The 13,575-nt window shown below is 35.6% G+C and overlaps 1 protein-coding gene across 1 annotated transcript in view; it reads left to right on the top strand.

Annotated features, from left to right (window-relative positions):
- LOC139473348 (CCR4-NOT transcription complex subunit 9-like) overlaps positions 1–13,575 on the top strand; it is an 80,487-nt gene that overhangs the window by 9,372 nt on the left and 57,540 nt on the right. Inside the window, exon 3 of the mRNA XM_071255876.1 lies at positions 12,769–12,889. Within this exon, the coding sequence (XP_071111977.1) occupies positions 12,769–12,889 (121 nt within the window). The remainder of the gene's footprint in view (positions 1–12,768; positions 12,890–13,575) is intronic.

The following is a 13,575-nucleotide window of genomic DNA, read 5'->3' on the forward strand; positions in this document are numbered from 1 at the left end:
TTCAAAGTACATGAAAAGAACAATTCATGCGTTACAGCTTCCCAGACAAACCGTAGTTAAGATTTCAAGAAATTGTATCTGAAATTATCATTTTATCAGGAATAATATATTCCAATATCGTGTATTTTTAGTTGCAGTTTCCACCATATATAAGGTTGATTTTTATATTTTTGTTTGTGCAGTGATCACCTATTATTAACATTGATGTCTACACAACATATGGATATATTTGTCACCTACGTAAGGTTTTTTTCCCTTTATTTCAAGTTGTCATTTATCATTCAGAATTGTCCGTGAACGATCATATTTCTTCTCTGTATCCAGTTACTATTTTCTATCCCAGAATGCAATATTTTTTCTACGTAGCATGCTCAGATGTGACGTCATTTCGTTTATCTGTATTAACAACAAGAGCCTCAATGTCGTTTAGCTTGTTTCCATTGTTCTCTCAGCTGTCATTACGACCCTCCATCCATCCCCATCTCCACCAAGGGGCTGGCTCGGAAGGGGCTTTGCAAGTAAATCATTCTGTACACTATCATTATATGGCTTGCAGTCTCCAAAAGTATTTCATTTTCACTCACACCCACAGGGTATCACCCTTTCTACTGACCCGCAGGGTCTCTAAATTACATTACCCGCAGGGCAACCTTTCTTATCTAGTATAACTTTTTAATTGCAAATTTACACTACCTAGATCCAGGGTAGAATAGGTCTTCAGCAACCCATGCTTGCCATTAAAGGGGACTATGCTTGTAACTAACAGGATCATGTGGTCAGACTCGCTGACTAGATTGATGCATGTCATTGTATCCCCATTGCGTGGATCGATGCTCATGATTTGGATGGTCTGGTCCAGACTCAGTTATTTACAGACCACTGTCATATAACTGGAATATTGCCGAGTGTAGCATTAAACAACAAACAAAATCACAAACAAATCACACTATCTAAAACTTGTCACTTTACCTATTATCCTGATGAATAAAAAATTACAGTAAACTGCTTTACTGATGGATGTTACAAACTAATTTGTTGGCAGAGGAAGGGAGCTGGCAGTAGTGCTCCCAAGTCCATCACACCACTTTGACCCTCACTTTGCCAATACGGGTGTTGAATGGGCCCGATTCTATCAGTCGGCTGGTTATCATGGTTATGTCATGCCCTGTGGATACACTATTTCGCACAAACGTTTGGTATTTAAAAATAAATTCATGAATGGTTATATATGTCTCAATCTATAAAAATTGATTAGAGCCTTATGCCCAGAAGGCTGTGGTTCATAGGCCAAAGTAGTGATGCTTGCCTCCGAATTCTGTACTTCTCCAATTAATTGTCAATGGACCAAACCAGCCTGACCTTTAATTTGGTAGAATGCTATAGCTTTTCAAGTCAAATTTGCTGGAGTATGTACCCCTTTATCCTCGGTTTTTGCAGCTCGGAGATCCACTGCAGTATAAGACTGTCCTTGTTGACACTCCATGGTGGGTGGGGAAAAGGGGTGATGAATCATTTCCCTTTCGACATGGCTTCCCAACACCCTTGTCCAAAAAGACTACACATTGAATCTGCTGAAACTACTCCGCCCACTCTATCTGACTATTGGCCACGTTTCTTGGTAATGAGTGCACAAGAAACTGAACTGTAAGGGCATTGTCCATGACAGAGCATTGACATTACCAAGGATCTTGACCAGCAGTCCGTCACATCTGTCAAACGATTCACTGTAAAGAAGGATGGTGTGTCAAACTGACCAACACCTACCTCATTACCTTCCCCTGAAATACTATCACTCAATCGTAAGCTGTTTATTGTAGCATTGGAGTGGAGGTGTATATCTCCAGTCCTCTCCGGAGCTACACCTGCAAAGCGTTTGGAAATGGATCCAAGTCCTGCCATGCCTCTGCTTTTTGTTACCGCTGCGGTGACAAACACGAGGCCACTGACTGCAAGAAGGACTTGAAGTGTGCAAACTGCGGTGGGAACCACATGGGTTCCTTAAAATCCTGTCCAGTGTGGAAACGCGAGTCCCAAATCATGAAAGTCAAAACAGAACAAAATGTCTCGTACCACGAAGATAAGAAGAGGGTTTAAGGTTCTACAGCAACCACAATAGACTGCCAGACTGATCTAACATGGGTCAAGTCTGTCCAGCCACTTCCAACTGCTTCACTCCATAAACCAGCTGTGACACCTTCATCTGTGACTCCTCCCAAAACTGTCAAAAACGTCAAGTCGCAGACTCCAAAATCAACTCCTGAACCAGAACCAGAAATTGTTCATCTCACCAAGAAAGAACGAAAATTCTTAAACAAAATCAACAAAAAGAACTACAAGCACCAACACCAAGGCCATCTCTCCTTTAGAGGTCCCAGTAGAGGTCCATATAACTACTTTGGTCCTCTGGACATAGAGGTAACTCCACACAAAACAAATAGGAGTACAACAAAGTCTTATTCTTGTTATTTCTCCTGTGGAAGCACCACCATGAATCCACAAAACATAGTACAATGGAATAACAATTGCAGAATTCTTAAGAAGAACTAAAATGAAGTACAACTTTTAATCAAAGATTTTAAACTGTCAGCTTTTTGTCTGCAAGAAACATAACTAAAAATCAGATCTATTTGATATCCGTCAGTACAGTTCTTACCACACGTTTTCCCCTCCTGGTGATTAAGCTAGCTACAGGGGGTTCTTCTGTCCTGGTGAAGCAGGGCATAATCCATAGCCCTGTTCCACTCAACACTACTCTACAAGCTGTTGCTGCCCCTGTTACTTTGAACATGGTGTTTACATTACCTCCTAAGTGTATCCCTTGTGATGAAAGGTTTACCTTCAAGCATATTGCTTGACTGTGTGGACTTTGCAGTTGCAAGGGATTTACATGATCAAACAGTAAATCTGAAAGATCTTTTTTTTTGTGTAAGCAGGCATCAAATTCTAAGTTACTTAAAAGAAATTGATCTGTATAATATATTTTAAATTTGTATGTAAATAATAAATTGCTTGTTTTAAAATTTTATGTGATGCTATAATCAACTGACGTTATCGAAGGCTCTGTCCAGGAGGTTAAAGTACTGTAAAATAATCGTCCCCCTGTGTAACAGGTAATTCCTATCATAATTGATGTAACTAACATCAACCAGTGTTTTTAAGTCAACTCATTGTTGAATATATTTTAATATTGGCTAATATTGTGCACAACCACCAATAGCTTAAGTAATGCTAGGATAGCTTGCAGGAAGCTGAGGTACCGTAAGTCCCCATGATCCCCAGCAAGGTGGCCTAACTTTGGTTGTTAGTGGCCTGTAGCCTGTGTTTTAAACTGTATGATAGGCCTATTTACTGTTATTCCCAAATGTGTTTCATGAAATTTGTTTTCAATATAACTTTTCTTAAATGACTCACTTGTGAATATATAAACTTGGTCCCGTTGCTATACGGGTCATTCTAAAAAAATGTCAGAATTTCAACTAAGCAAAAACATCAAAATTGTCTTTTGTAAAATACTTTTTTCATTGACTTAACTTCTGAATAACAATGTTAAGCAAAATGACACCTTAATAATCAATGATGTCCTAATTATGATAATTAATTAACACTGAATAGGAAAAATATGTCTGTCCTGTTACCATGTTAACAATTATATTTTCTATAACAATATTTTTCAAAGTTCAACACAAATCATGTCAGTTCTTGTTTTTAAATGTATTGTTTAATATTTCAATGAGTACAATTAAAAAGAGATTGATACATTATTTTATGGACAGATTTGTCCAGCATTTGAGTCAAATGAAAACATTTGAATTCATTCAAATCCAATATGACAAACATACCCTGATTATTGCATCATATATTTGACACATATACTTCATTAGATGATATATGTTTGAATTCAAATATGTTCTTCTGAAAAATAAAAAAATATAATCAGTATATTTCTATTTTAAGTTCTGGTAGCAGGACAGACAACGTAGTAACAGGACGGACAATTGAAAGTAACAGGATGGACAATCGGCTTTGATTGCAGATAACTTTAACGTTCAGGAGTTTCAAGATTTTGAAATATCTGACAAATACGAAAAAAATATGTGCAATTGATTACACCTGAACATATAAGGTGTAATTAATTGAATATTCTTGTATGTAATCTGAACTATAGAAACTGGTCGGTAACAGGACGGACAATTGAAAGTAACAGGACGGACAAACTTATGTTTGCAGTCAACTATCCTGTTCAGAAGTTCAAAGTTTTGAACTCTGACAAATAAGAAAATGTTTTGCTTATTTAACAGTATCTGATCATATGGATGTTATTAACTGAATGTTCTTCTATGTGATCAGAATGTAGGATACTGGTAGGTAACAGCACAGACGGAAGTAACGCCAAAGACAATAACTTTTGCATTTTGGGTTAATCCCTAGAATTACAAAGAATTTAAATTGATTTAAACTTACACTAAAGTCATATGACAGTTTTTGTCATGAAGCAACAACATAATAACCAACTTTATCCATGTCAAACATCAACATAATCTGGAGAAAAAACCTTGTCAGAAGATTTCCTGTTGAAGCTGTATTCCTTTGCAATTGTATTCGCAAATACTCAAATAAACGGTCTGAATGGGTGAATTATAATTTCCTTAAAAGTACACTTCACTTGTATCTATGATTATTTGATTAGTGCCAGAATTAAATGATGCCTTTCATTCACCCAGAAACCACAGGTTGTTTATTGTTTCTTGTTTTATCTTATCTGTAATAGCTTCCCAGTAATTTTTTTCAACACTGAAGTGGGAAGCAGTGCCTTCAATCTTCTTTCGTTAAGGAATGATGGTAATAATGTCCTCGTGCTTGTACCAGCATTTGTCCAGCAGGAGTCTTGGCCAGAAGAATAATTTTTTATCCCATTTTGTGCCAGGCTTGTGCACACCAGCTGTCTTCTCCACACTTTTCTCAACCTCACCCTTTTCCACCACACCAACTGTCTTCTCCACACTTTTCTCAACCTCACCCTTTTCCGACACACCACCTGTCTTCACCACACTTTTCCCAACCTCACCCTTTTCCACCACACCATCTGTCTTCACCACACTTTTCCCAACCTCACCCTTTTCCGACACACCACCTGTCTTCTCCACACTTTTCTCAACCTCACCCTTTTCCGACACACGACCTGTCTTCTCCACACTTTTCTCAACCTCACCCTTTTCCACCACACCACCTGTCTTCTCCACACTTTCCTCAACCTCACCCTTTTCCGACACACGACCTGTCTTCTCCACACTTTTCTCAACCTCACCCTTCTCCACCACACCACCTGTCTTCTCCACACTTTTCCCAACCTCACCCTTTTCCGACACACCACCTGTCTTCTCCACACTTTTCTCAACCTCACCCTTTTCCACCACACCACCTGTCTTCTCCACACTTTTCTCAACCTCACCCTTTTCCGACACACCACCTGTCTTCTCCACACTTTTCTCAACCTTCTCCCCTTTCCGACACACAACCTGTCTTCTCCACACTTTTCTCAACCTCACCCTTTTCCACCACACGACCTGTCTTCTCCACACTTTTCTCAACCTCACCCTTTTCCGACACACCACTTGTCTTCTCCACACTTTTCTCAACCTCACCCTTTTCCGACACACGACCTGTCTTCTCCACACTTTTCTCAACCTCACCCTTTTCCACCACACCACCTGTCTTCTCCACACTTTTCTCAGCCTCACCCTTCTGTTGTTTTTTCATCAGATAACTATCTTCAACAAGGTAGTCTATTTTTTTATGTATATATGTTTTCTTCTAAACGGTGATAAATTTGAAAACATATCTCTTAATGTTTCATAAAATTAGAATATTTAGTGATAGGATAAGAAAAGTTAGATAAAGATGACCAAATGTCTGTGCTGTTACTTTTAAATCTTAACCAACTATTTTTTATTTAGCTTGGAAGATTTGTACAACCATAGCCTCTTGAATGCCAATGTTATTTCAAAGGAATTATTTGTGTTAATATGGTTATTATATTATTGATTGGTTATACTAGGAAAGACAGTTTAAGGTGATGATAAGTCTGTGCTGTTACCACGGAATGTCTGTTCTGTTACTTTTTCATCAGATAACTATCTTCAACAAAGTAGTCTATTTTTTATGTACCGGTATATGTTTTCTTCTAAACTGTGATAAATTTGAAAACATATGTCTTAATGTTTTATAAAATTTGAATATTGAGTGATTGGACAAGAATAGTTAGATAAAGCTGACCAAATGTCTGTGCTGTTACCAATATTTGTCTCTGCTGTTACTTTTAAGTCTTGAGCAACTTGTTTTTATTCAGCTTGGAAGATTTGTACAACTATAGCCTCTTGAATGTCTGTTTTATTTCAAAAGGAATAATTTAAGTTATGGTAATTATATTATTGATTGGTTAAACAAGGAAAGACAGTTTAAGATGATAAGTCTGTGCTGTTACCACCAGTGTCTGTCCTGTTACATGTTTGAAGGTAACAGCACAGACAGTAACAGCATAGACAAATTGACATTAATTACAGGTTTTTTTAATGAGACCTCCCTTGAAATGTTGAGACCACATGGCATTGTGAACAGTTCATATTATCTAATATTCTGAAAAAATGGTTTTAGAAAAAAATATTTGTTTTGGCAAAAATGAGCAGTAACAGCACAGACATAAGAAAAGGGTATTCATGATAGGAATAAACTTCCCTGTCAAGCAAAATTATCCAAGGTCTTCTCTCACTTGAAGGACACTGCTGCCATGATAGTATAGGAAGTAAGCTGTATTTCTGTTATTTTGAATTATGGGAATCTTGAAGGATTATTTATTTTTCAGTTTAGATCCATCCTGGTAACAGGACAGACACTTTTTTATGTACAAGTGTTTCTTACCAAAAACCAATATAAATAAAAGTGTGTATCTTTAAAAGATAATTTTATTCCATGAGTTAGAAAGGTAATGTACAATATAAACATTTTTTACATAATATTTTTTATTTTTAGCAACATTAAACAATGTTGATGTGCAAACTTAGGGTTACGGACACACCCTTCAGCTCAATTTAACCGCAATTAAGCAGTTTTAATTAAAATAAAATACATAATAAGAATTACTGAAACTTTACTTTCAGACACCATGGTATGTTCTACGAAAAACACTTGTGTTTAAACATATCTAAAATAAATATTTAAATTGTTATTCAACTCGGACTAAAAATCTCACACATTCTTCAGTTTGTTTGTATGTAAGCTGTGAGCTTTAAAGATGTTATGTAAGATTACTTGGGTCAGGAGTGAACGTCTTTTGTTGTATGAGCTGTGTGATTGAATAGTTTTGGTGTGTTTTATTGTTTATGCATACATATTTTTTTTGTAGCTTGATCTCATATGTATTATCTGTATAGTTCTGTGTATATAGATGTAATAATAGAATAGTGAACAGATGTGTTCTTTTTGTGTATATTCATCGTGAATGAAATTAATACAATCTTAAAGATCTCACACAAAGTCTTGATTTAGCTGTGTTTTGCCAGTTGTCATTGTATTGAAAACAACCACCATAATTGATAATATCATTATGTACACTTACTTTTGATATTGAAATTGGTTTTTCTGGGTAGTACTGGCTCAATGTATGTTGAATAACTCAATTTAAATGGTAAATCATCAAGTCTTGTGATGTTTTATCTAAGATTTAAAATTTGTATTGACCAAGTTTAATTGTTATCACCTTTTTGTTTACCTTAAATGGGAACTGATCTAAAGCAATTCCCCCGGGACTGGTTGTTGCCTTTGTTATTGTTTTTCCCTGTGAGTACCCGTATGATATAGCAGAAACCTAGACTAGTTCGTGACCTGTGCTGCGCAATTGTAAGCGCATTTGTCACTTTTATTGACAATATATATATAAGGGCGTATGGTCACATTGATCAACAAAATGAAATACAGTTTTGGAAATGATAAGGAAATGTAGGTATCTTTGTGGGTAGCATTGGTAATGGTGACAAAGTTTTGATAAGTCACTTGCTTGGTAATTGTGCGATTTTCATTTGCACTGTTTTGACTTGCAACACGAAGTAAACATTTTATCATGTTTATATTTTTACAGTCAAAATGTGCAAAATTTTCACTTAGGAAATTTATTAAACGCCTGAATATTCAGTTATTTTACAAATAAAAATGACAAATATGTCCATCTGTATTATTATGACAACGAATTCTAAACAATTTTATGTTTAATATGATCACCAAGAGACTGAAAATGTTACGATTTCTATATTGTTTGGCTTTTAATCCTACATAATAATCTATTGTGATGTTTTTAGGCCCTTTTGATCGTCTAAATCAATTTTAGTCAATGTGTTAAAGAAATGAACAGATGTTTCAGTCAAAATGACTGAAATATTTACACATTTTATAAAATGCCTGAGAGAATCACATTTTACAAACTGACTGTAATTATACACACTTACAAAGGAAAAGACTTTGTGAAACCAACGTCTATCGCGCATCGAAGAGTTTCCCAACCAAGACGTTGAGAGGAACAAGAATGAATCTGTCCAATGCTACAGCAAATGAAGGAAAACAAAATGCAAATATACTAATTACATCCTACCAAATTTATGTTTATAATTGTAGGCAGCTTCCTTGTTCGAGGAAAGTATCCGTGAATATCCACACAAAGGAACAATATCCCACACGTCTGCAGCTGTACAAAGAAACTTGTTCGATGTCACGTGTCTCTGTGACAATCAAATATTTAAAAATATATATATATATCGTTTCGGGATATTATAACCCGTGTTAGTTGCTCAACTGATCACTTGGATTGTTTCAGGTGTTTAACATAGGTGGCAAGTCTCAAATGTGCGCTGAGAAAGCCCACTGATAACTATTTTCATAACGTCTACCGATCCTAAAAAAATCCATTGAGGTCTATAACAATGAGCAATCAATCAACGTATTATCGGTTAACTCCTTGAACAAAGTATTTGTTTTTACATCGGCACTTCACGCCATGATATGAGTGTATTCCCTTTGTTTTAGTAAACCTAGACATGTAAACACTCACTTTGACATATCCACTGTGCAAGATAACAGTGATTAATCAATCAATGTATTTTCTATTGATCCTTTGATGACTAGGAACGATCTGTTGATTCTGTTGATTTACAAAAAAGTAAATCAACTGATCGTTCATCTCTTGCTGAGCTGCCACGTGCATATAATACATAACACACATTTCACCTCACTTCAAACCTGGATTTGATTGAATAATTACCCCAGACACAATAAATGCCAAATGGGAACCTTTGTCAGGTATTCTGAGTGGTGCTACCACTAATTATACCCCCGACAAAATGTCGGGGGTATATAGTTATACCAAGATTCCGTCCGTCCATCTGTCTGTCCGTCCGAAAACTTTGTCCGTGCGATTTATCTTAAACTATTCAGTGGATTCATCTCAAACTTAGTACATATAATCTGTGTCATATGGAGGGGTGCAGTCAAAAGAAAAAAAATGTTTTTATTAATTTTCCATTTTTTTATGAATTTTTCAAATACTAATGTCCATCTGAAGACTTTGTCCGCGCGGTTTCTCTTAAACTATTCAGTGGATTCATCTCAAACTTAGTACATATAATCTGTGTCATATGGAGAGGTGCAGTCAAAAGAAAAAAAATGTTTTCATAAATTTTCCATTTTTTTAATGAATTTTTCAAACCCTAACGTCCGTCCGAAAACCTTGTCCACGCGATTTCCTTTAAACTTTTCAGTGGATTCATCTCAAACGTAGTACATATAATCTGTGTCATATGGAGGGGTGCAGTCAAAAGAATTTTTTTTGTTTTTATTAATTTTCCATTTTTTTATGAATTTTTCAAACCCTAACGCAGTATTCTTGCGTATTTGACTCTCAATTAAGGAAAAATATGTCCAGAAATTAATGAATGCGTCATGACTGACGCAATTTCAAAATATCTGTGTTGTTGTTTACCAGCTTTGGAATGAAAATATTACAACTACTCACCTGAACTTAATTTATAAACATTTTCTGAAGACAATACATGCAAACATCTTAATATTTACGTCTAGTTTTTAATTAATCGTCGTTTCAAAATATCTTTATGCATCAAAGTGAACGTAACTCTCACACTCCATGTGGCTTCGATGACGGCACGTGATGTAAACAAAGGAAAATTCCGCAAATGGACAAGGTTTTTCATGTTTTGGCACATTTTCTCACTAAAAGTTAACCATGACATATGTTTATCTAGATGTGTAGACTCGTAAAAAATGAAACAGAAGAAAATATTATCATTGTTGCGGTGAATAATGTGATTTGGCACGTTTACAGTATGTGGTTAAGCAGAACCTATGGAACGGGGTAAACAGAAGTTGTAAGTATCGGAGGGACATATGTTTTTGCCGAAATTTAGGTAAACATTATTGAATGAAATTTTAAATAAAATTAATAAAATAGATGACAAACATAAGGTCAGATATACAGAGAACACATTTTTAATACCAGATAATGTAACAACAGGATTAACTTGCGTAATTCAATTTCGGATTGGTTATGCTATTTCCGATGACGGATCATGACAGCCTGAAATAAGACTGAAGAAAAGTCTGTGCGTATTATACACGAGAGATATTTTTTTCAGGATTTAATAGCCCATAATTCGTGGTGTGTATTATACACGAGTGTGTATTATACACGAATAAATATGGTATATACGAAATGTAAAGCTTTGGGCGTGTTTGTTGTTGCTAATAAACTGTATTCAACCAGAAAATATTACGAGTGTTCACAAGTCTTCAGTTCAACGAGATAACTAGATAAAAGATGTAAATGAGCTAGTGGTATTAGATTATAATCTGACATGAAATGTATTTTAATATCCATCCATGATTAAAAATTATGTCTCACAGTTGAGACTGATGTTATTTATTCATCCTGTATTAGTGTCACTGTAAATTGTTTCATGAGCTGTGAAGTAATTAAAGATTGTGAAAAGATAAAACCAACAAACTTTGTTTTTCATTCATATATCCTTTATTTCTCTGTTGTACAATCAGCTGAGAACATTAATTAGCACTTGTTAACTTAAACTAAAGACATATAATATTTAAAAGATACTTAACTTAAAGTGTAACATTAACAGTGAACACTTTAAATGTCATTAATCATACAAATAAACATTTGACTCCCAAAAATTCATAGGCCGAGTCAAGGTGACGCTCAGATATTTGAGTCTAGGGGGAACCCTGCCTAACCCTATCCTAGCTATTTAATTTGTAACTACTGACACACTAGGCGGGTCGGGGGTATTAGTGAGCCACGCTCACTTTTGCACTTGTTATGTACCTGTAATAAATTCATTAACTGAGCATCAAGTGAATGACGACAAATACACAAGTGTAGGTTATACCAGAAAATGTGGATGACAACAAGGGAGTAGTAATCTTTTTATCGACGAAATCCGAAAATGCTTTCACTGCATGGATACTTTTTCTTATTATTAAGCCATAGCCATCAGGGATATTTCCAAATGACGACATAGGATGAGCTGCGCCTTTCTTTTTGTCTGTTTGTTTAGGCTGAGAAATAAATTAACACGCGCCCTTTGTCGTAATCTTTAGAGATCGCAGTTAACCAATCAGTGTTCAAAAATGAGTAAAACAAATATTGCCTCCAAGTTTATTATACCCATGACAAAATGTCGGGGGTATATAGTTATACCAAGGTTGCGTCCGTCCGTCTGTCCATCCGTGCATCCATCAATCTGTAATCATCAAACCGTACAACCCAGCTTCACAAAACTTGGTACACTTACCAATCAGGCTCAGTAGTAATGCCTTTTGCTATTAAGAGATTTTTAGAATTTTTTAATTTTGTCGTTTCCATGGAAATATGATGAAATTAGGAAATTTGAGGGTAGTGCTCTTGTCTGGAGCATATTTCCTAAACCGTACAACCTAGCTTCACAAAATTTGGTACACTTAACAATCAGGCTCAGTAGTAGTGCCTTTTGCTATTTAGAGATTTTTAGAATTTTATATTTTTGTCGTTTCTATGGAAATATGATGAAATTAGGAAATTTGAGGGTAGTGCTCTTGTCCGGACTATATCTCCCGAACCATACAACTTAGCTTCTCAAAAGTTTTTACACCTATCAAGCAGGTTATGTAGTGGTGCCTTTGCTATTAAGAGATTTTTTCTTTTTTCAATTTAAATTGAAAATTTATGAACTTAGGGTAATGTCCTCGTCTGGAGCATATCTTCTAAACCATGCGACACAGATTCACCAAACTTTATGCACATATAAATCATGTTCACTAGTAGTGCAGTTTGTTATTTATAGATTTTAATCTTTTTAATTTGTAGCCCCTGACATCCGAGATCATCAGAAAGTGAGCTACATGAACCAATATTTAATAACCTTCATTATATTTCTGGTTTGGGCATCAAGGAAAAAGATTTCCTTGCCAATCTAAATACATTTGAAGGTACACACAGTTTACTGACATGCCAGGTCGGGGGGATATGTCATCTTCGGATGATTCTTGTTTTGATTTGAAATCAATTTCATGAGGTATATGTGATTATGATTATGTGATTGATAATCAAGTTTGGGCATACAACAAACTGGTAAAGCACTGATTGGTTGCCACCGTTTTGACAATGACTTGTGTCTATCAAATCCTTACAGCTCAATCAGTTAAACCTATATCTTGCAGTAAGAAGAGAGAGGTTGTTCCTGACTTGGCACCAATGCTGTGGCATTCATTTGGCACAATTGCAGCTCTACTCCAAGAAATAGTAAATATATACCCGGCCATTAATCCTCCTAATCTTACGGTAAGTGACAAAAGGTCTGTTCACAAGCTCTCATTCCCTTTCTTCCCGACTTTCTCTGGGATAGCATTCTCCACCCTGCTTTTAAAGTAAAGTACTCTTTCAATGACAAAAGACTTAACCTGTGGAATTCAGTATTATGAAACAAAAAGAATTTCCTGGCAATATGAAAATTGTCACTGCTACATGTATAAAAACTCTGCTACAAAATGGCATGCAAAGGTAAATCCACCAATGACCAAAAATGTAAATATTTTGACATTTTGAAGTGACGGGCAAGGGCTATTCCACACACATTTTGCAGATATTAGGATTATTTCCATTACCTCAATCCAGAACATTTCAGTTTGTAAGTGGTGAAACAGAATTGGAGTTTGTTTGATGATTGAAAGCTTTTGGCACTCATTCAGTATTGTGTAACCTATGCTGGTATGGCAATTTCACTAACACTTCTGGAAATATCTTCACCAAAAGTACATTGAAACCGAAGACACATGTTTAGCTGGAGGCAGCAAAGGATTTGCCAAATGTTTACTTTATTTTGCAGGATGACAGTTGTCACAAGTCTTAATTCCTTGAACTGGCCATCACAGTTTCAAGACATGTAATTCTATTGTCTACAAAACTTGGTATTTCATGTCTAAACAAATGATACCAATATCAATAATAATGACATTTCTATCAGACGT

This window comes from Haliotis cracherodii, unplaced genomic scaffold (genome assembly GCF_022045235.1).
Source record: "Haliotis cracherodii isolate W230 unplaced genomic scaffold, xgHalCrac1.p SCAF_28, whole genome shotgun sequence".
Lineage (NCBI taxonomy): Eukaryota > Metazoa > Mollusca > Gastropoda > Lepetellida > Haliotidae > Haliotis > Haliotis cracherodii.